The following is a 24,618-nucleotide window of genomic DNA, read 5'->3' as shown; positions in this document are numbered from 1 at the left end:
TGGCCAGATGGAGAATGAGAAGGTTCTCATCCATCAAATTTCTACCTTATCAGGTTGCACTGTGAGAAAGCCTGTCAAAGGGCTCAGTGGTTACCTTTAAATATACAAAGGAAATTTCTCCAAAATCTTAATGAGGTATAGGTACTTGGTGATGTGAGAAGAATTTCCAGAATCAGTTCAAGACCTGGTGTTCAAACCACGTTCTGTGGAGCCCCATTGCTGTGGAGGAAGCAGTCACAAAGGGAGAGCAAAGGATGCCAGGCCTCCCCCCCACTTCAGCCTGCGCAGCTCCACTTTCAGGTTTTCTCTCCATAAAAGTTCATATGAACAAAGAATTAATATGCTTTAATAAAAGAAAACACACACACACAATGGAAGCCACTGGAGTGAGAAAGTCCTGCCATGGAGAGCTGGCAACCACCCCCATCTAACTGGGGCCACCTGTGCAGATTACAGAAGTTCAGAGCCGGGCTCAAGGCAGCCCTCCCCAGAAAGCAGAGGGAATTCAAACCGGGCAGGCCCAGTGGGGTCAGCACCAGACAGAACACCACACCTTTCTAAAAGCCCACCCACAGGATGCACTCGAGGTCCCGGCCCCCTCCTCCAGCCCCACCTCCTCTTCCCCAAGTGCCAGGCTTATTCATGCTCCAAGCCTTGGCACAGGCCTTCGCTCTACCAGGAATGCATTTCCACCTCCCAGTCCCTTGGGAAAACAGCTCCTTATCCTTGAGTCTCCACTCAAATCCACCTCCTCCCTGAAGCCTTCCTCCTCCACAGTCCCAATCTCAGAGCTCCCAAAGCATTTACTCCATCCTGTTATCAGCGCTCACCATGCTACGTGCATTTCTATTACATTTCCCCACTAGGTGCCTTCAGAGAATAGCATATTTGATTTCAGTCCAGTTCTCCCAGTGCCCAGGACAGAGCCTGGTACAGAAACAAGAAAATAAGGAGCGATAAGAAAAAGGTCTCCCTGTCTGTGCCCTCATAGAGATCATGGCAATTCCTCAGGAAAACTCATGGGGACAGACTTTTAAAGTCAAAGCAGCCTCATGCATGAGCCACCAAGACACTCCAAAGTCTCTCAATCCAAGAGCATTCTGACCCTCTTCCTGGTGGGATCAATGGGCTAGACAGAAACAGACAAGCACTTTCTTCAGTGCAGAGGTTACTGTTGAGCAAGGAGGAAATGTCTAGCTTGGTGACTTGACTGGTAAAGGGCAGACCACATTTGTTAATCAACAGTGTCCAGTAGATTCTTGTGGGCAGTGGTTTGTCATTCAAAGTCCCAAGTCAGCACCTGCAACAATATTAACAGCAGGAAAACAGCAAAGAAGAAATCTGACCAAGCTGAGCATCTACTTCTCTATACCAGGATCACATGTTAAATTTTACTCCTCATTTGTTTAATGCTAAGATAGATTAAAATCAACTATATTTTAGGGGAGTAAATGTTCATTTTAAGAGGTTAAGTAGCTGGCATAGAGGTTAAGCACCTCTAAGTGAAGCTACAGTTCCAACCCAAGTCCACACTGACTTCCACTATTCCAAAGAAACCTACTAACGTTGCTTCATCTCTCCATTTATTGATCATTTATGGTGTGCCAGGTATTATGCTAAGGGCTATACCCTATCAACTAATCCTTGTTCTTCTGATAAGAAATGGATGCCATGGCTCAGAGAGGCAAACTGTGTGTGAATGATAGAGCCAGGACTCAAATCGAGCGTGACTCTAGTCTCTGTGTTCGGGCTCTCTTAAGAAACTAGAATTGGCAGGGACAGAACTTCCTCCAACACAGTTCATTTAAATTGCACATTATTCTACAAGGATGCCAACTTAAGATCTTCACACCTGATTTTAAAAATAACAGGGGAGAGTCTGAGCCATCACACCACTACAGCTCTGTGTTCTTGGCCCTAATCAACCACCTGAGACACTGTCTCCAAAGCCACCATGTTTTGATTATGGTTCTCCAAGAGATATACTAAATGCCATCCCAATCTCCTTTGAAGCCATCCAACAATGAGAAGCAAGAGAACTAGAGGAGTTCGGGCTGAACCTCCTGAAGTTAAACCACTCCATGAACGCCCATGGGATCAGCCAGCTGGGTGCAGGTACAACTTTAATTAGATTGGGGGCTTCAACTAGCAAATGCATCCCATGGAGCCAAGTGCCCAGGTACTAAAGCACACACTTGTCAGGACAGCAGTTGATAGGCCCTGTAACAGAGGAGAGCATTACGAGACGTCTGGGGATGCCATCTCAGCCGAGGCCTCACACAGGCTGCAGTGCAGAAAGGCAGAAAGACAGAAAGACAAGACGATGATGCCTCGCTCCTCCTCCTCACCATAGAATACTGAGTGCCCGAGCCAGAGAGAACAAATCTGAAATAAAGAGCTCTCTCTCACCCTTCACCAAACACACACACTCAGGTACACACACAAGCTGGGCTAAAAGGAGAGAGCGTGTTAAGTCTCTGGGGCCAAATAACATGTGAAAGTTAGAGATGAGAGAGTAGGGAAGAGAAAATCCCAGCAGCATCGCCATCACAGGCCACAGAGGCTAGGACACTTCAACACCACCGTGAGCACAATGAATTGCGAATACAGGGGTTTTGTTTGTTTGCAAAGGTCTTCTGAATTTCCTTAAAGCAATATGGGTCCTCTGGCACAAGGAGGTATAGCACAACACAAGGGACCTATCTGAGAGCCTCACTTTTCAACCTATCTCATTATAAAGTAAAAGCGAAAGTGTGCACTCACAAGGCCTAATGATGTGCCTGTGCCATTACAAAGAATGTGCACTGAACAAACTGCATATCTCCCTCAGGACCATACTAAGCCAACTGGCACTGGGTTGCTGCAATTGCAGGCATGACGATCAACCCCCTGGCCCAACTCCTCCTGTTCATGCACAATCAGGCTCAGTAAGCCATCTGCCTCTCATCCAAACTGTGCTTCCAGCGAAAGCACTGTCTCCCCCAAAATGCCTAAGACCTGGCACAATGAGGCTGGCAACAAATGCTTTTGGCGTGAGCTAAGGATAGTTTGATCACAACCAAAAGAATTTATGGACTTTCACAGAAACTAGAACCACCCAATATGGTCCTCTATTCAGACCTGAAGTCAGGCCTCATCTGTAAACCCGGCTGCAGTATTTCAACTGATTGTGAAGCTCTTGTCCAAGAAAGAGATAACGGGAAATAAACAGCTATATCAGTCCCAGGAACTGAAACCTCAATGTGTACAAGCTCGGTGCCGTGGGCGGAGCTGACCAGCCCTGTTCAGAGCTGTCTGCTGGAATGGGGGCTGCGCAGGGCTCTGCACACCACAGTTCTCCTCACAAGAGCGCAGAGGCGATTCCTCCTGCAGGCCCCAGTGGCAGCGAAATCATCTTCACATGGTCTTCTTACAGGCACTGGCGACCTTGTGACAGAATTTCCCTTTTTACCCTCCCTGCCAGGAGCTACCAGCTGAATTTTAAGTTCCCTCTTTGCTCCATGCTGCTGTTTCGCCATGCAGCTGTTTTTCCCTTGACCCTGAGTCCTTTATTTTTAATTGCATTGAATTTTACAACCTTCTGTAAACCTTCACAAATGTTTCTGAAACAGAGAAAGGAACAAATTACAATTTTCAAGGCTCCAAATAATCAGAATACATCAAGTTGGTTTTCTTAAGGGCATAATTTGCTGGTCTGCTGAATATGTAAAATTCCTTTCTTCCAAAAGCACAAGGTTCTTAACTGGTGGCTCACCACTGCCATGACATGACATCTTAGGCAAACTCCTGAAATGAAGAGTCCACAGACCTGGGTCCATGTCACATATATAAACCATGGTCAAGCCACTGAAGTTATGAGGCTCAGATGAATCTCTAAAATGGAAATAGTATTCTCTGGCTCAAAAACAAGGTTGTGGGCCACATGAGAAAATAGAACAGCTATAAACTACAAGGTGCGACCAACAACTAGAGATCTTGCCTGCTGCGCTTCCATCACTGAAGAGCAGTTTCCTTGACTAAAGAAAGTGTTGAAAACGGGGCTGACTGTGGACTGAGAGCAACACTGTGCTTTGGACATCTTCTTACCAGTGTTTTCCTCAGCCTGCCTGTGGGACGCGGTAAAGTTCCAGTCAGCACAGGAGACCCAAAGCTGAGCACGGGAGTCCTCACAGGGGAACTGTGAATGTGCCCCAGCGCGAGGAGCCACAGCTGCGCAGCCTGCGCAGGGCCAGGTTCCTGCTCTCCTCCTCGGCGCTCTGGCCTCTCAGACCTGGCTAACAGGTCAGGGAAAGAGCTGTTCCATCTTCTCATTTTCTCATCTCCCAGCTGTCCCTCATCAATCCATCCTCTGGCCATCCAGACCACAGGTCCTTCTAAACTGCAAATCTAATCCTGTCAATCTTCTGCTTAATTCCCCTCCTCGGGGCTCCACAATCTAGAGGTCAGGTCCAAGCTCCCAAACTCTTTATCCCAGGCCCTCTGAAGGCCAACTTTCCTCCAGATAATCTCCAGCCATGGCCCTAGAGGCCACTGCCCTTCATTACAGCCCCAAATTCCTCTTCTCCAAACAAATCATATTCTGTTCCTCTGCCTTCAGTACAAAATCCCCCTTAGCAGCACCTACTTGTTGACCTTCAGCTCAAACTTCAGACCAATTCCAAAGTTACAATCCTCAGGAACCCTCTCTGGTCCTATAAGCCACTTCCTTTCTCCGTGCTCCCAGGGTAGTGTGTCCCCATCTCTGTTGTAGAATCGTGCCCACAGCCAGGAGAGGGCCTGTACAATGGATCCAATGCTGCCAAATGTATAAATGATCGCTTTGCTTTGCCAGGGAAGAAGGAGAGGCTACTAAGAGGACTGGGTTTTTGTCCCATTGTTTCAAACCAAAAGCAACACCAGTAGCAGCTGGCAAGTGGGAGGCACTCAGGTTAATTAATTAAAGAGCCTAGTAAACAGAAACAGCTGATGAGATATGCAAGGCTAGAGGGTTATGCTCCACCTGTGCCTATCCTTCACCAGGAAGCAAAACTGGCACCCCAACAAGTGTCCCCAGAATCTACACCCTACAATCTGATGCAAAACATTCTCATGAAATGGACACAGCCAAATTCTTAGACTATAACCAGAAGTGAAGCAGACATACCATTGGGATGCAATATATATATGCGAAATGAAGAACACCTTCCCAAATCATCCTGTCAGACACATGTGTAGGACCTGATGAGAAGCCAGGAAGCTCTGAGCCCCAGGAGTGCGGACCTGAGGGAAGCACTCAGCCTGCACAGCTGTTGCTTTGTTCGGCCCAGGGCGTTGCAACCAAGTACTACTTCCTAGGCGCCTTCTCGCCTGCCTCCAAATATGTGGCTCTAGAGAGGCTGCCAATGAAGGTGTACACATGTGCACACACACACACACACTCCGGTCAAAGCCGATGGCATATGACCCACGCTAGGCTTCTCAGTACCTCACCTGTCTAGCCATCCTGACAGGAAGACCGCGGGGTAGTGGAGTGTGAGAGTCCTCCGTCCTGTGATCCCAGCAGGGCTGGCAGCGACGGCTCCCACTACTTGGACCTGGAGTTAACCAATGCAAGAAAAAGCAGCCATCTCTCAAGAGACGTCCGCCCTTCCAGCAACTTCACTACACAAGACAATGCATTTCCCTTTCACCAAAGCCAGTCAGCTAGGTACCTGCTGCTTCCAAGGAGCCCCCTCAGAGTGTACTTGCCCAACCCCTTCCTAGCACAATCCTGGCCCCCCAGTCCTTGCCAAATATTTTAACCTCCTTATGAAAATGTTCACATATTATGCAGAAGTGCATCTTATGTCAGCAGCAGAGCAAAATTCTTTTAGAAGCACCAGGGTTTTTATGAATAAGTGAATTATGGATCCAACAATGTTATAGAGAGATTTCAAATGCTGACCAAATGATAAGGTAAAAAAAAGAAGCACATAGTATATATATGAACGTATAATTACATGTGTGCATGTATCTCCCCACCTGCCCACCATCCAAATTTTACTAAATAAACACTTTTATGATGACAGGGGCAGGGGACTATTTTAAGCCAAATAAATAAATAAGAATCCAACAGTGAAGAACATTGGAATGAACCATGAAAACTTCAACTCCATAAAGGACCTCTGGCCAGGCTTTTCTTTGCCTCATTCGTAAGGCACACTACTCCAGTCTTACCCCGTCACTCAACTCATGTGTCATCTCCTCCCAGAAGGTCTCCCTGGCTACTCCAGGCCACTAGGATCTTCTACACAAGTATACAGTAAGTTACTTAGTAATCTCATTCTTCAGTCTCAATGGTAAACTGCTTTACACTTTGTCATGTATAAGATTTCATCTTCCTTAGAAAAGTAAAACCTTCAGAAACTTCCCTGGCCTCCCCTCAGCAGCTAAACCAGATGCATTTGATGTTCAATAACACTGACAAATTCGGAAACTGGCCTGCTCATGGCAGGCAATAATCCAGTATACTCTACTACTGCTGGTGGCAGCCTGAGTTGAGCCAGTCCTCTGTACTAATATCTGGCTGCATAATTACCCAATATAAAGATTTGCACCATATGACTTAGTAATCTCATTCTTCAGAATCTGCCTGAGGGATTTCAAGAAAAAATGATTTTATGCCCAAAGATATTCATTGTGGCATTATTTAAACAGCAGAAATATCCAACAAAGGAGGAAATCATTAAGTCATCACATGAAAGCCATCAGTGAAAGAGTACGCACCGCTGCACGTGATCACTGTGGAGCCTCGCAGAAGGAAGTTGCCTATGATAGAGCGAGTGCTCCAAAAACACAGTATAGGATTTAGTCTCTGATTAGACAGAGCCCAGGAGCATCCCCACTGGAGGGGAAAACTGGAAACAGCATTGCTTTGTTAAGGTGGTAAAGTTGTAGCTGACATTTTCTTATTTCTCTAAACTTCCATTACTGCTCTCTTACTGGTTATTAAAAATGTTATTAAAATACACAAACATTTGTACTTCAATTCTCTGTTCAGTCTTAACATTAGGATTTCACCTAATCCTGGCAGCCCTGCCAAAAGCAACCCCAGAGAACAAACCAGTGATACCCAACGCTCTCTTTAGAGCCCTGTGCTCTAACGACTGCCTGGCTCTGGAGCAGGTAATTTAATTAACCTGAGTGTCAGTGATCACTCCGACTCAGGCCCTGTCCTGTCTGATGGCACCAAGGCTGGGTGTCTGGCTGTGACTCTCAGGAGGAATTAAATTAAAAGATGCTAAATACTTACATTTTGATAGAATTGAAATTTAATAAGTCTACCAAATTGACAGAAAATTTTTAGATGCTAATACCCAATGCTGAATGGAATGCAGCCTTTTAAAAAGATGACACAGAGAAACCTGGGACAATCTTTGTTCCAGGACAATTTGAGTCTATAAAAGTCTTTAAAATATTCCCTGATTGACCCAGTAATTATACCTTTGTCAAAAATAATCAATGGCTGAATATTATTCACGTAAATACTCACATAGAAGGATGTTTGCTGCAGCATTTGTTACAAGGCAAAAAAAGTAAAACGACCTAAAGGCTCTACACTAAAGGACTATTCAACACACTGCGGCACCTCTGAGTCACGGAAAACCACGCTGAAACAAAAACGGTGTTTCTCAAGAACAATCATGCAAAGAACCAACACTGAATCAAAAAGGGCCTACAGACCGCATTCTCACCTTGATACCAATCGTGAGAGGCAAAGAGAGAACTAAAAGGACTGCAACAGCAGATAGTTAAGACTGGTGGTTTCTAGGTGAGATGATGATGAGTGAAGTATTCTCTGTATTTTTTTCCCATTTTTCTATTTTCTGCACTGAATATCTCCCTACAACCCAAACAGCAGCACAAGGCAGGCCAAACGCACCATCCACCACCAGGGGCCGGGCGCCTCTCACCTGGATGGTGCGGGCTCCCCTGCTCCCCTCGCAGCGGGCTTCCTCCAGGTCCCTCTCCAGTCTCGCCTTCTCCTGCTGCAGGTCACTGAGCTCCTGAGTGACCTTCTTAATGCTCCTCCGCAATCTGTGGTTCTCCGAACTCTTAGTAAGGTTTTCTGAGCGCAGCTCAGCCAAGAGGGCTTCCTTTTCTGTCAGAGCAGCCTGGGAGCCTTCAGAGCCCTGGAAAAGAAGAGAGGGGGTGAGCTGATTTTTATGCCTCATTAAACAAACCAGGAAATCTGTTCTTTTTTCGCCTTGGGGGGAAAAAGGAAAAGAGAAAGATTAACATAGACAACATTCAGGTTTCAAAGCACAAACAATATGAAGATTTTGGACTAACAGAGGATGTTTATGTTATGATCAGATATGAAAGAAAGCCTATACTTGTGTAGAAGAAGTATTTTTGAACAAAAGAAAACACAAAATGTTAACAGTAACTAACTTTAGTGGGGTGAAGATATAGTAGGTATAGTTTATTTTTTCTTCATTTCTCTATATTTTCAAATGTTCTGAGGTAAGTGAACATGTTACTTTCATAATGACAAAAAAAAATGTCATTTTAAAAAGGAAGAAAATCAGTAGCTTCACAGCTTCACTTGAAAAGCAGTGATGGATCTAAGCACTAGCTGTTAAGATGGCTTAAATCCAGAGGACGACAAGGAGAGGTCAGCATGTAGTTCCAAAGTCACTTTGAAAAGCTATAATTTCAGCAAAGTCCAAGAGTTTGTCAAGAACACCTTTATTTCATTAATACACTGTTCACCTGAAAAACTGCATTCGTGATCACAAACATGAAAAAAAAAAAAAAAAAGCCATGACCCAGCAATAATTAAAGAGAGCAAATTAAAACAAGTTCTCAGATATCAAGCAAGACTGTTTTAATGGGATACTCAGGGCTGGCAAGCTTGTGTGAATGGCACAACTCTTCATAGTTGTTCTTGAATAGCCAGACATGCAATCACGGAACAGTGGTCCACTTTATTCTGAGATATACATAGCCCTTGCTGCTCTGCCACTGTGACTTATTTTTAAAAGGTCATATTTCTTTCTCTTCTCTACCTGCTCCTCCCTAATCTCTCCCCCTCTCTAATCTCGGGGGAAACAGGATTACCTTCCTTCCCCATCCCAGGCAGAGTTATCTGTCCTTGAGCACACAGGAACAAAGTAATACAGACTCTGGGGATGGCACCAGAAGGTCTCAGAAATAACTGCCTCCCAAATTAACAAGTGAATTACAACTCTGGACAGAGAACATGTGGAATGTAGCCTTTGGATCTCAGCCTCTGGGACAGGAGTCCTCTATGTTTCTCCTTTGCTGGCAAAGCAATAAAAACTTTTCTTTTTCTCAAAACTGGGTCCTCGTTACTGGATTGGCATCAGGGATAAGGACCAAGCTTTTGGTAACACCCAGAAGCCAGGAAATATACTGGGAGAAATGTAAATAAATATAACCCTAGATGAACAGATTGATACATACATCGAGTACATCTGTATAGCATAAACACGTTCACACTCATCCCAGTAATTCCATTCCTTGAATTGAATCTCAGAAGATCCCAAAATATGGAGGAGGGAGGGTATTTACAAAGTTATTCATCAGTCCTTGTCCCCAATACCAATCTAATAATGAGGACACATTTTGAGAAAAAGAAATTTTATTGCTTTGCTAGGGAAGGAGAAACACAGAGGATTCCTGTCCCAAAGGCTGAGATTTTGCCCATCAAGGGGAACAGAGGATTTTTAAAGAGGTAATCCAAAGGCTACATTCCACATGTTCTCTGTCCACAGTTGTAATTCACTTGTTAATTTGGGAGACAGTCATTTCTGAGATCTTTTGGTTCCACCCCCAGAGTATGCATGACTTTGTTCCTATGGTGGGTGTGTGTTCAGGGACAGATACCTCTGCCTAGCATGGGGAAGGAAGGTGATCCTGTTTCCCCTGAGATGAGGGAGAAGCAAGGAGAGAAGAGAAAAAAAACATGTCCTTTAAAAAATGACACAGTGGCAGAGCAGCAAGGGTTATATTCAAAGCATAAAGTGGACCAATGTTATATTATCACTTATAACAGTAAAAAATAAGAAAGAAATATGCAAAAATAAAGTATGATGAATATACACAATGAAATCTGAAAACTACATTTGCAAAGAATCAATAACATGGGAATATATCCAAGTTACAGTGTTATATGAAAAAAATAAAAAACCTAATTTTAAATGATCTAAAAAAAAAATCTATACATAAAAGAAAGTCTAGAAGAAACACATTAAAACATCAATATTGAGTGGGTCATTTCCAGATTTCTTCTTTTTCTTTCTAATCAGGGGAGGAGTGGAAGCATATGTAATCCTCTAATCAGGAGAAAATAAAACTTTTTAATAAATCTGTTCTTTTACTTTGACTAATATGCAAAATTAAGAATTCAAAAGGAGCTGACAGTTGAATTCTCAAAAGCTACAATTCAGACTCGAATAATAGCTCCAGCTTCTTGGCCTTTCCAGGTCACAGGTGTTCAAGTGTCAACCCAGTTGTTCAGGAAGTGGACTACAACCACGGTGAACCTGGGGGCTACAGACCTCTGCTGTTTGAGGGCCACCTAAAGCCCAGTCATCGGGCCTATGTTCCCCTAATTGCTTATTTGACACAGAGCAACATGAAATGAGAGTGAGCACCAATCAAACTGCAATGTAAGTTTATGAAAGCTTCCGGTTTTATTTCTTTGGAAATTAATAAAAAGTGGGAAACCTAGGTCAAAAGGCCAAAAATATTTTTTTAAATGTCTATGACATCCAGGCATGGTAATGCACTCCTATAATCCCAGTAACTCCGTAGGCAGGAGGAATGCAAATTCAAGTTCAGCCTCAGCAAATTAGCAAGGGCCTAACAACTCCGTGAAACTCTGTCTCAAAATAAAAAATAAAAAGGGCTGGGGATGTGGCTCCACGGGTAAGCAACTCTGGGTTCAATCCCCAATACCCCCCCCCCACAAAAAATGTTTAAACTCAACAAATAAAAGAAAGTATACAATGATTGTTAAAATTCCTCTTGAACAACAGTTACAACTCCCCTTTTGTGCTTTATTAAGCACTGATTTTATAAAAGGAGCTAAACAAGCACTTTTACATACAGGGTGTCTCTCTTTTTCATACCAACTGCAAAAGTACACATTTCTGTGCCCATTTAAATAACAAGTTGAGAACTACTAAATGACTAGTCTGTCTTCAGACCACAGTGACTAGATCTGGGATTCAAATGACTCAGGGCCTGTGTTCTTTCCACAGCACTGCACTGCCCTGCCCAGGGCAGTGAGGATTCCAATGAACTCAAAAAAAAAAAAGAAAGAAAGAAAAAAGAAAAGAAAAGGAAGGAAGAAGAATGAAAACAAGGAGAATGAGTTGGGGGTGGGGGTGGAGGTTAGAGACAGGAACATCAATTAGGCACTTGTTGAATGTGCCTAATTTTGATATTAACAGTTATTATCAAGCGATGAGAGTTCTACGGGATTTCCACATAAATAGGAATGGTGAAACTTCTTTAAATATCTAAGCTTAAAGAATTTAAATGCATTGATTCTATTCATTTCATAACACTGTCCACGTTGAATTTTCCTTAAATGGCTTTTTAATCTACTTCTCTGGAGGGCTTTCTACCTTTTTCTGAATGATGCTCAATGGCAAATATTTGGTCCAATTAAACATGGTCAGAAGCTAAAGGCCAAATATAATCTTAAACAAACCACCCTTGCCAACTGTGTAGAAACATGTTGAGCTCAAAAGGGAGAGAGTCAGAGCCCTGGGTTCAAGGCCAGCTTCAGCTGTGTGACCTGGGAGGTGATGCTACCTTTGACAACTGAGTAAAGAATTCAGACATCTATACCACATGTGACTCAACTGTCTCAAAATAAAAAAGACTGAGTGCATCTATATATACACTACTGTGGCAAGAATGTTGGGTAAAGAAAAGAAAAAACACACAGGTCTGTAATCCCAGCAACTTGGGAGGCCAAAGCAGCAGGATCACAAGTTCAAGTCCAGCCTGGGCAACTTAGTGAAACCCTGTCTCAAAATAAAAAATTAAAAGGACTAGAGATGTAGCTCAGTGGTTTAAAAAAATTAAAAAAAAAAAAAACTGGGTTCAATCCACAGGACCCCAAAAAATGAATAAATAAATAAAAAGTAAAAATAAACTTCCTACAATATGCATTTCAGTTTTATAGTTAGAAGAGGGATGCCATTTCCAATTTGGAAATAATTTGTTTAAATGGGTTTGGAAGAATGCCAGGCAGCCCACACTGCAGCTCGCACTGAGTCATACCTGGGATCAGAATTCACGTCTCTGTGCATCTGTGCTTGGGCAGCCACTCCAAGGCTTAACTATCAGTTACTGTCACTTCAGTGTCAGGCTTGAAGCCAGCCCTGTGAACTTTGGCTCTTCTACTACTGCTGCAATTAGTTCAGATCGTGTGATATCCAAAAGGCCCCAATACATGGAAGAGACACTTTACACGTCTGTGAAAACCATGCACATACCTCAAACAGAAAACCAATATATGTGTACCGTGTACATTTACTCACAGAGTAGTAGGAAAAAACAGGCTTTGGAGACAGATTTGAATTCAAATCCTGCCACAAACTCTCTACCATTCACAAACACACTATCTTTTTGGATAAAGGTTCAAAGAAGGTTCTCCAAACAGCCCACCTGACATACATAACCCCAGGAGTTACAACAGTCCCTGAGCCCTGTGAACTGCAAGACTTAAATATTCTGAAAGTCTTTCAACTAGGACTAAGAGTTATTAAATTAATAAATGTATGCAATAATTCTGGGAAACATTTAAATTCATAAGACTCCTTTCTTTTCTTCAAGGCCCAACATAATAAGTAAAATACCCCAAAGCTTATAAGAATGTCGGGTCTCTGGCTATCAATTGCCAACATATATATTTTTTTCTTAAGCAATGGAAAATTGGATGGTTTTCCTAAGGATTCAGTTTTAAAGCTTGTTATTTTCTAAGCTAGGGGAGAAAAAACAGAGTGAAATGTAATTGCAGCTCCATTTCATCAAGTACTGTCAACACAGTAGGAGAGGGCAAGTCTGAGACTCACAAAAGCAGAGGTTTATCTAGCATACCATGATTTAAACCAAATTACTTCAGTTATTCTTATTGTGAACCAAAGCTCTGCAAAAGATAAGGAAGGGATGTGAAGATTAGGAATCCACATGCCCTGGATTTAACTTCTAACTTCCACCTTACGACCACAAGCAGCACTGGCGCAGGGACAGGAAGAAGACCCTGGGCAGCATGGACTTACTGGGCTGGCGGATTCCTTACATCCTGAGTCATAGGTATAAACTGTTTCGGGAAACCAGAAATATGGGAAGAAAATTCTTAAATAATTAAAGAGCACAAAACTGAAATTAGGAAGAGAGAGACAGACAAAGGGGAAAATAGGAGTCCCTCTAGTACAATGTGGTAGGGCAGCAAAAGAGAAAAGACCAGCCATAGAAACATCAAGACCTCTGGAACCAAAACTCAGAAGGAAGAGGTGGGATTGAAGCAGCCAGGTGAGGGAAGGTTTGGGATGGCAGGCAAAAGCTCAAGCTGGGCAATGAGATTGACTCAAACCCCAGCTGTCACTTACCAGTGAAAGGACCCTAGCAAGTTACTTCAATCTGTCAACCTGGACTTCCTCAGCAGTAAAACAAGATATTAACAGTGCCTACTTCACAGAGCTGCTAGACAGATAACTGAGATAATCTATGGGGAGCACCTAGCAGGGCCTGGCACCAAGTATGTGTTCAATAAAAGCCTGCTGTTATTCACAATCACTGCATTTAAATCCTGGCCCCACAGTTTGCCAGCTGTGTGGCAGTGAACAAGCTACACACCCTTGCTGAGTTTTCAAAAACCTCACAAATATAAGGGTGAGGATGATTACCTTCCCCACAGGGCTGGGGAGATCACATGAGATAATCCACATACACTGCACTAATACTCGGCACAGAGTAAACTCAACACTGCAACTCTGGGAATGGTTATCACTGTTATCATATTGAGGAGGGGGCTAGAGAAGCTCCCAAAGCTGGCAGAGAACTTCCCCTTAAACAGACTGAGCTGATTCTATCACTAAAGACCACCCACAGCTCTTCTTATTTAAATCATCCAGGTTCCCTTCAGCTGCAAAGCCCTGACCTCATCCGGAGTTAGGATAAGAGACAGTCCCAAGGCTGGGAGTGTGGCTCAGTGGCAGAGCATGAGCACTCAGTGCCTAGCACGCCTGGGGGGGGGGGGGGGTAAACACACCCTGAAATTACAGTGAACACTCACCTGGCATTTCAGGATCTGTGCTTCCTGTGTTTTCTGCAGGGCCTCTTTGGCCTCAGCAAAGGTAGCACTGAGCTCTTTGATTTCGGAGTTAAGTTCTTCAACCTAGCAAAAAGTAAGGAATGGCAGCCAAATATATAACTGGGCTCTCCTCTCTGCTCAGCCCAAATGCTCTTCCTGCTCAATTGTGTATACAAGGGCTCTGTGGTCAGAAAATACCTGAGTGGGATTTCTAGTTGACTAGCTGGATGAATTAACCTCTTTAAGATCCAATTCTCTCAACTTCAGCTATGGTTCATGTGTTGGAAACTTGGTCCTCAGTGTGGCAACACTGGGAGGCGAGTCCTTTAAGAGGTGTAGCTCAGTGGGAGATCCTTACATCAACTGGTCCTTAAGTCAGCTCTTAGGAGGGACTCTGGACTCCTAGTTTCTCTATGACTTCCTGTTTGGAGATCTCTTCCTCTTGACCATGCTCCTACCAACCATCATTAGGCCCTCAAGAAAGGCTGAACGGGGCTGGGGATGTGGCTCAGGCGGTAGCGCGCTTGCCTGGCGTGCGTGCGGCCCGGGTTCGATCCTCAGCACCACATACAAACAAAGATGTTGTGTCAGCCGAAAACTAAAAAATAAATATTAAAATTCTCTCTCTCTCTCTCTTAAAAAAAAAAAAAAGAAAAAGAAAAGAAAGGCTGAACGTATGGGGCTGCCTTTAAAACTGTGAGTTAAATAAACTTCTTTTCTTGATAAAGCTACCCTACCTCCGGTACTTAATAAGATGAGGTTACCACCACTCACCCAACTATAGAGTTGTTAGAATTAAATGAGGTAATATGCACTCGTGCTCAAATGGTGCTTGGCTCATACCAGATGTTACTACTATTACTGGCCACAGAGATGACCCACCCAACCACCTGGCCTGGCTAGTCCCAGAATTTCATCTTCTAGTGACCGCCTCCTATACCCTAGGGTCAGCTATGAACTACCACGACCACACGGTATACTTTGCTAGCACCCAGAACTGTTCCCCAACACAGTGAGGTCTCCAGCTTCAGCTGGGCCCTGAACTTCCAACACATGACAAGAATGGTGGCTGCTGTTATTAGGAGCCAAACCTCTGTTGCACCAAACTCCTGCATTCCTTTAGCTTCGTCAGCACCCGTTTCCTGCTCAGGCTCCTACTCCTGCAACCATTCCTGCTGCCTGCTTTGTGCGCTCCTGACCCTGTCCCTGAAATTTTGCAGTCCCCCGCAGTCTCACCCTCAGTCTCCTTTCCCATTCTACTCTCTCCTTGGGTAAACAGGCCAACTCTCAGATTTTAAAGCCCACCTGCAGACAGGGGAGTGACTCCAAGTCAGCTCTTCAGGTTGACCATGCTCTCCACGCTTTACAGACTTGCAGATCCATCTGCCTCCTAGACAGCTCAGCCAGGGCTCCCAGGCCAGTACTCTCTAAATAGCCCATCACCCACACCACTGCCCCAGCTCACCACAAGACTCCATTTTCTATGCTATGGTCTGAGCTGGTGGCACCCCCAGGTCCCTAGACATGCGAGTCAGACACCTAAAGTCACTCCTGACTATCCCTTATCTGAAGTCCAACATCCAACATTAGATTTCCACAACCTTATTTCTAATCTTCAATTACGACTCTCACCAGGGCTCCTGACCTCTCTGCCTCCATTCTCTCCCTCCTATAATTTACTCTCCAAATATTGCAGAGGCCTCTCTAAAAGGAAAATGGGACCACACCCTCCTACCCAAGAGCCCCCGGTGGCATGCCCCCTGAGCAGCTGAAAATACGTTTAGTCCCCTCCTCTGGCTGCCCCTGCAACCAGTCCAGCTTCTTCTTTCGCCTCACACAAGTTCTCCACTCTGTGTTCGGGCAGCCCCAGGCTGGTTTTGGTGCCATACACACACCCTGGCCTATAATCCTGTTATGACTTGACCAACATTTTCCCTCTGTCCAAAATGGCCACCCATCTCTGCCTTCCTTCCCATCTAACACCCACACTCTCCTTCTTTAAAATTCAGATCAGGATCTGCTCCCCTAAGTACACTCCCTGTGCCCCACATCTACACCTAATCTGAATCGAGTCCCCCACCCTCTGCCACCCCAGCCCCTGCACCTCCCTCAATCACACCTATCACTCTTGGTTCTGCACTGGACTTGCGAGCAGAGCTGGGTGTCCCCTCCATGTGGGGCCTAGCGCCTAGCATATCACTGGGACACAACTGATAGCTCCAATGACAAGAAGACAGCCATCAGCCATCTCCTTGGATCCCAAAGACAACCAACCAGATGGCTCTTTAACTGGTCCAGTCACAGGTTCATCAACTCCTTTATCTCAATTTTCTATTAACCATCAAAAGATCAGATCTTGACTACAACTGTCCACCAGGGCAACCACTACGAGATGAACATCTGGACTTCAAACTCTGGGGAAAAAGGCTAAAGGTCTCATTATAACCTTTGTTTTATTGATTTTATATTGAAATGATATCTGGGACGTATATATTATTAAAGTTAATTTTACATGTTTCTTTATACTTCTTTTTATGTGACTATTAGGAAATTTAAATTACATGTTTAACATATTTTTCTTGGGCGCACTGGATTTCCAATGAAATAAAGGATCCTTTCCCCACTTTTTATACTATCTCAGCTCTCTTATGAACTTTTTACCTAAAGCTAAAAATTCAGGGTAGAACAGGCCAGTGACAGAAACTAATAAAGAAAAATCTCACCTCAAGTGTATCAGACATACCTCTTTTTCCTTTGATTTTAATGCCATGGTTAGGCCCTGAATGGCTTTATCCCTCTTTAAACTATTTTTCTTCTCTGTAGCAATTTCTCTTTCCTTTTCTCTCAGGTCCTTCTGAAGTGCCTAAATTAGATTAGAAAAAGATTCACTAAGTTGATGCGTTGCAACCAAAATGCACTGTAAATATATCTTTAAGAGCACACTCAAATGCAGTTATTCTATCTTATTCCTGTCAACCTGTGATTAATGTTTCCAAGTCGAGCTGAACGCAGTGGCATCAGCTCCAAGTTACTGTGTTACTGCTCTCGGCAACAGGACTGGGTGAAGGGAAGGGGATCAGATCAGCTGAGATGATGACAGCTATTCCTATGGGAAGGACTCCAGTGCCTTCCAAAATCTGAATACAGTCACATCAGAGTCTTTGAACTGTACCAGGTTATTTGGAGGGAAATAACAGATCATTAATTTCATTCCTTAATGCTACAAAAGCTAGCAGAGAATCTGGTTTGATGGAGACTAAACCACACATTTACAGTTTAAGTTTATTTCTAAAGATAATCACTGCTGCCTCCCTCCTGGGTTGCTGTAAGGGTCAAATGAGGTAATGGACATGAAAGCACTTTCTATGCTGCGGGCACAACACAAATCCGGCTACCATGACTGGGAGAGCCCGTGGACTGGCAGGTCTGAGTCCTCACCATAGTCTAACCAGCTATGTGATCCTGGGCAAGTGACCTCACCTTCCTGGTCTCAGATACCATATCTGTAAAACAGGACTGTCTACACAGAGTTACCACAAAGATTGAGAAACTCCCTCTAAAGATTCTTAAGTTTAATGGCACCCAGGAGCATTCAATAACTGACTGCTAAAGATACACCGAATTGTCTATCACACTTGGAATAAAACAAGAAGCAAGAATAGGAGAAATCTTCAATAAAATGTATCAATATACCTGGATCCTTTCTTCAAAATGACTTCTCTCCTTCTGATGCTCCATTTGTGCAGCCTAAGAAAAGATATTCGTTAGACCCAGAGAGACGGCACCCACAATAGCTTCCCTAAAACAAGCAGAACAAGCACCTCATGAACCTACTTTTCCCCATTGCTGTGGCATTCATTAAGTCAAGGGTTCTCTCCTTTTCTCTGCCCCGCGGAGTGCAAAGGAGGCTTAAAAGGAGAAGTAGGAGGCAATGTCATTTCCTGGCAAGGCTAAAGAACTCACAGATAAGGCAGAGACAAAGGCCCTGCTCCATAAAGGAACCAAGACCTTCACAAGCACCCAGAACATGCCCCACTGTGAACCCCCTGCATGCAGCAGCCACCCTTGCTCCAGCAAGAATGGAAGCTCTAGTGGCTGGGGATGTAGCTCAGTGGTAGACCACTTGCCTAGCACATGTGAGGCACGAGGTTTGATCCTCAGCATCGCATAAAAAAAGGAATACATAAAATAACGGTATTGTGTCCACCTACAACTTTAAAAAAAAAAAAAAGGAAAGAAAGAAAGAATGGAAGGTCTAGATCAAGACCCGCCTGCACTTCCTGGCCCTGACCTCCCTCTTCCAAACAGTAGCTGTGGAGGCCACCTAGAGTCAGGGCAGGGGTCTAGGGGTTTGGGGTCAGCTATCAGTAACCCCCCTCTTAGAGCCTGGAAAAATATAACAACTCCTCTGAGTCTGGTTCTAAACTCAAAAGGGGACAGGGATCTCCTCCTGGCCAGGTGGCTGGGAAGACTGAATGAGGTGGTCCACTGAACCCCTCGCATGCCACCAGGCCCAGCAGGGCTCACTTCCGTCCCCCCACCACCTCTGAAGTTTCAGACCAAAGCTGGCCTCAAGCCTGCCTCTCACCACACAGGTTAAACAGACAAGCACAATGCACCACTGTTCTACTCTAAGAAAGCCCAATGATGAAACCAGAGTCCGCAGGCAAGGACAGATTAACACATGATGAGACAGACCAGCAGGCACTGTTTTTCTAACCAACTCTTCATGTGAGAGGAGAGAGAAAATGCCAGGTCCTGACAAAGGCTGTTTCTGCTGATTCTTCGCTCACAGGACTCATATTTGGAAGCTGACCATGTATGAACCACACAGAATGAAGGCCAGTCCATCTCCCATAGAGGAGTAGGATCTGGTAAAGCGCCCCCTGGTGCCCTGACACTTCACCTCAGCATCTCTCTCCTTTTCCTCCCTCAGAGCAGCAGAGTGTCTTCGGAGCTCTCCAGATGACACATTCTCATCAAGACATGCCGTCTGAGATTTCTCCTCTTCAAGGCACTGAATTAAAGCTTCTCTGCTCTTCAAAGACAGCTTCAACTCCTCAATCAGTCTAAAAGAGAACAAAATTTAAATATTAATTCTATGCTGTTCTCTTAGCTCAGTGGAGCAGGAGGAGGCAGGAAATGGAGCCAGACATGTTCAAAATAGACAGGTCCAGTGACTAAACATAAATAAAAACACACCTTGCAGATCAGATGTCAAAGGCCAGAATCAGTATGACATTAACAGGTCCCCTTGCCTCTAGCTTGGCCCCCGTGAATCCAACTCTGGGCAGCCACACTGGTCAGATCACACCCCTATTCAAAGACCTCAACTGCCCCCACCAACTGCAGTGGATTAATATTTTTCTGGGTAAGAAATCCTGCCTCCAAAAGAAGTCTGTGCAAACACAACTGATGGAAAGCTGCTCTGGTGAGTGTGGAGAAAACAAGGGGATTCCTCCACAGCTCCTCAGGGCAAAGCTTTTAAACACACTGACTTTCAAGTTAAAGGCCAAACTCTTGGACAAGATATCCGAGCCTCAGTCTCATCTCAAAGGAAACCATTACCCTCCACTGCTAGGTAGTAGCCTCACTTCCGGCTCTCTCCCAAACCAGACTGTGTGCTTCCATCCCTTTGTATAAGCTGCTCCTGGAATGTTCTTCCCAGCCCTGTCCCACCCACTCCCATCTGTCCCACCAGGTCACACTGGTTAAGCATTTTCCCCTTAAGGAAAGCTTTGCCATCCACAACCTGAGTGGCCCCAACAGGGAGAAATGAACACATTCTTTTCTGAGCACTAAAGTCCCCATATCAACCACTCCCCAACCACAGCAAGTCATCTGACCTCTCTGAGCCTGCATTTCCTTGGCTATGAAAGGGATAACTTGCTCATGTGGACTGCAGTTAAGCCATTTAACACAACCCTCACAGCTCGTGGCCTGTGGCAGAACTCAACAAATGACAGCTGTTAAAATTACTACCTTTTTCAACATTCAACAATTAGCATTTTGTCCGAGGACCTCAGAAGAGGCTTTCTGCAGCTAAGCCAGGAAGCAACTCAGTTTTAGTAAGAGATTAAAAGATTGGAAACACAGCAGAGCAGCCCTCTTGAAGCACTCAGCTCCCCCAGCTAAGGCTAGGAAGGAGACACAGCAGCTGGAACAGCTAGCAATGCACTGGGATGGGGCACCAGGCTGCACCTGCACAATGCCCCCAAAAATGTGGAGGGAGGAGTAAGACTGCCCTCTAGGGGTCTAGCTCGGAATCATCACATCATCGATGGAGAGGTAAAAAGTCACCCAACAATACACTTCTAAATGGATGCCTTGTATTGTATGTAATTTATAACTCAATAAAATTGATTTTTTTCAGTTACCAGAAAGCAAGTTTCAGATAGGGAGTGAAAAAAGTCGGGCAGGCTTGTGGAGTCTGAGGCCAGCTGAAGGACTGGCTCATCCACAGGGAACAGCAGCTTTGACCCAGCAAGGCAGCATCTGGAGATTTTCAAGAGAAACTGGAAATCCAGACTTTTACATGAAAGTCTGTTTTAGATATTGGCAACTAATTCAAACTTAAAACTACTGTGTAGACCAAAGAAAAGACAATATATCTGCAGGCCATATTCGACTTGCAGGGTCCCCAAAGTTGACTGCCTTTTAGATTCGAATAGTTCAAAGGCCAGACTGAAGGAAATAAAGTAACTAGAACTACAACCTGTGTCTTTGAAAAGGGGTGGCGGGAGCCCAGAAGATATTGGCAGTGCCCACCCAAGTGAGGGGCCAGGCCTCAGGATCCAACTCCAGGCCCAACAGAGAGTCACTCTGGCAGATCTGGCACCCCTCTCACCAGGATGTAACCAGGGACCCCTGCTTAATGCAGTGCTAACCTCTTGACCCCCACGAGCCTAGTAGGCAGGACTGATTTCAGAGAGGGAGCACACAGATCTGTGTCCCCAGAGTTTCACCATAAAGACTGTCAAATCCTGAACACAAATCTGGAGTTGGCATCTGGCTGCCAGTCTCTGGCAGTGCAGCTGGGACACCTCTACCCCTGAGACAAACACATTCACAAGTCTGACAAACCAGATTTCTGTGCCCATCTAGACGGAACTACGGGAACCCCAGGAAGATGAAGCCTTTACCAAAGCTCTGAATGGCCACCCACATTCCCGGGGAACCCACCAGCCGGACAAAAGTAAGTACTCATCCTCCCAAATTCCCTCTTCCCCCAGCAAACAAAACAAGAAATCATGCTTCCGCAGCAACGCGAACCGGGAATACTTATCGGGGACTCCACAATCAGGCTGTGTGACAGGCTTTGCACACACCACTCCCTGAGCTAGCACCTCCAGGATTCCTCCCCTGATGAGCCTTCCCTGCCCCTCGCTGAGCACAGGGCCCTGAATTTGCCTCTTCCACCCAGAGCTCCAAATAAACAGGACTGTGCTTCCTCTGTTTCCTATGCGCACCCCAGGCCGAGCTCAGCAGCTGGTTAAGGAATGAATCTACTCATCCTCCATCAGGCCTTGATCCACCTACCTCCTTAGCCCCACTCACTCACTCATAGTCCTCAACCCACTGGGTCCGGAAAGAAAGCAGCATCTTCCCCCCCCCCCCCCCCCCCCCCCCCCCACCCCCCAACACACGTCTTCTTTCCCCTTTTTCCCCAACTCAGCAAACTGCACTCCCATCCCGCAGCTGCTCAGGCTCCACCCTGGCCCAGAGGATACAGCCCAGCCTGCAGCCTTTTCCCCCAGCCCACATCCATTCGGTCATCATATCCCCCGTACCTTCTCCATCTCTGCCTGTTCTCCTCCGCTCCAACCTCTCCCCCATGCTGGTCACATCACCTCCTGTCTGCAAGTCTGTATCAGCCTGAAAACCAGTCTTGTACCAGACCCAAAGGCAGCTTCTCTAAATTTAAACCTGATCCTGTCATGCCGCACCTCATCCCTAACTCTTCAGTGGCTTCTACAAGCTCTTAGGATAAAACCCCACTCCAGGGAAGATTCTCTTCCTAGCAATGTGATCAAGAAAAACACAGGACTCAAATGGTAAGCCGAGATGGTCCCTACTCCCTCCACTGGGATCCACAGAGAACTGTTTCCTCATCACAAAACTTAATTTCAAAGCGAAGAAAAGGCCACAGCATGCTCAACAATGCTAGCTCCTCCAAACGCAGAAGCTAGAGCACCTAAACATGGAGACCACGGGCTCTCCTCTTTCACAGGAAATCGCAAAAGGTTTGCTCATCTGATTTTTTCCAACCCATAAATGAAAGTAAGTAGCAGACACAAATCTCAAAAGATGGCACCCAGAGAGAAGTAAAAGCCACCAGCATTTGGACATAAGAACTAAACTATGTTGTGGGGGCGGGGGGTGTTTCAATGCAGGAGGCACCAGTGACTTTTTTTTTTTTTTAATGAAAGGAACTAGTCAGTATTCCCTGATTTAGTTCATTCACTTTGGAACAATTTCCATCAAATTCCAAACAAGCTTGACTCTTTGACAGATAGGTCACTGGTTAGCTAGTGTCTCACTGACATTTAACTAACTCAACCTTCCATTTAGTGACTACCAACACAGGGCAGGAGTATCAAAATGTAAGGTTCATGGTAACAAATAAAACATAAACGTTCTCCCAACGAGTTTTTATCAAAAGTTTGGCTGTAAAATATGATGAGCACTAAAGATGGCCAAAAGGCCTACTGTCCACTGTTTCTCTGGACTCCAGCAGACTCTGTATCTAATTGACATTGTTCTGCTTTTGGCTCCCTGTACTGTACCGATTTGGGCCTCCTGCCAGCATTCAAAGATATGATGGAAAACAGGTCACAAAAAATTCACTAGTATTTATTGTGAGGATATGGTCACTTACTTTTCCCGTGGAAAGAACCACAAGAGAAATTTTTCTCTGATAGTGCCAAGTACAACTGGGCTTCCTCTGAGCTACTGGCTTGTTTTACCCAGGGAGGAATGCAAATCTCATGTCCACCAAAATTGTTTTTCCTTTTTTCCTTGGTTACCAGGAATCTTAAAGCTAACACTGAATGCTAGATTTAGTATCTAAATGGAACTTACCCACGTGAATAGCTATCTGCTGTCTCTGCCTCATGTTACATTCTATTCCTTTTCTTTCCTGCCCAATGTCATCCCCAGTTTGCTATCTTATTGTTTTGGAGATGTTCCAGTAAGCCACTCACAGCCTTGGGACAAGGAGGGAATGGAGGAAAAGAAGGGAAGGAAAGGAACAATCCTTTCCCCACGCCGCAGATAATGAGACGTTAGGATTTCACCAGGATGAGAGCCAGACCTGTCCTTCTCTTCCAGAACCAGGACCATCTCCAAGTCCCCCTTGTGCATCTTCTTCATCTCTGAAAGCTTGCTTTCCAAACTCAGCCGAAGAGCCTTCTCCGTTTCTGTTCCTGCAAAGGCCTTTTCCAGTTCTGCTTGGGCGGCTTTCACATCCTAGAGTTAAATTAAATGCATTTGATGCAATTTTTCAATACAATTGGGAACATTTTGAAAGGAAATTGGATTAAAATATAAATATTTATGACTTTTTCTCCGGCACATTTCCCCTCCCTGAATTGTACTATACATGGAAAGAATCGGTAATAAATACATTTGCCAGCCATTTTTCCCTCTTGTATCCTGAAGAGTAATAGGCATTTCCAATGGAAAAGAATCAACTCTACAAGAACTGTACTTTTGGTTTTGAAAAATCAGATCAATATTTACAGCTTCAATGAGAACAAGGGGAAATGCGCCTCTCAATACTAAACACACATAAATTCCAAAGAGTCACCATGATCACCACACAGATTCAGCCCACCCCCATTTCTTTTTAAGATAATGACTACACAATTCTAAAGTACATTTTCTAGATCTCCAAAGTGATTTAGGTGGTGAAAAACTCTGTGTTCTTCTTGAGAGCTCAGAGAATCCACCAAGAAAATTATATAAATCACCCATGCAGTGTCTGTGTTAGGGGAAAAGCTCCAGTGCTCACACGAGTAACCTAGGAGCAGGCCTAAATCTCCAACTATTAAAGCCCCCTGCCTCTGATTATATTGCAAAGATAAAATCAACTCAAACTGGGTTCAAAACCCAGCTTTCCTACTTATTTGTTATGTGACTTCAGATAGTCCCTTAACCTTTCTGAGCCCCAGCTTTCCAATCCGTAGAACAGGAATAACCACTATCTCATCAAAGAGCTGCTGTGAAACTCTGTTAAAAACATGTTGCATCACAGGAAGCTCAAAAGACGTTGGCTTCCTTCTCCCTGCCCTTTCTCTCCA

General features: G+C 44.7%; 1 protein-coding gene across 11 annotated transcripts in view; it reads right to left on the bottom strand.

Moving 5' to 3' along the window:
- Positions 1-24,618, bottom strand: part of Cdk5rap2 (CDK5 regulatory subunit associated protein 2) — a 186,595-nt gene that overhangs the window by 117,871 nt on the left and 44,106 nt on the right. For 10 of the 11 annotated variants that reach the window (XM_015497679.2, XM_015497682.2, XM_015497681.2 and 7 more), the window contains 6 exons: positions 23,631-23,785; positions 19,224-19,386; positions 18,011-18,064; positions 17,061-17,180; positions 14,300-14,401; positions 7,932-8,150 (listed from right to left, as the gene is read on the bottom strand). In XM_015497679.2, coding sequence (XP_015353165.1) covers positions 7,932-8,150; positions 14,300-14,401; positions 17,061-17,180; positions 18,011-18,064; positions 19,224-19,386; positions 23,631-23,785 — 813 coding nt within the window. The remainder of the gene's footprint in view (positions 1-7,931; positions 8,151-14,299; positions 14,402-17,060; positions 17,181-18,010; positions 18,065-19,223; positions 19,387-23,630; positions 23,786-24,618) is intronic. The other variant, XM_015497686.2, reaches the window with a different exon arrangement.

This window comes from Marmota marmota, unplaced genomic scaffold (assembly GCF_001458135.2).
Source record: "Marmota marmota marmota unplaced genomic scaffold, marMar, whole genome shotgun sequence".
In the NCBI taxonomy this organism is placed as follows: domain Eukaryota; kingdom Metazoa; phylum Chordata; class Mammalia; order Rodentia; family Sciuridae; genus Marmota; species Marmota marmota.
Note: the sequence above shows the minus strand (reverse complement) of the source record. Positions and strands in the feature narration are given on the sequence as shown.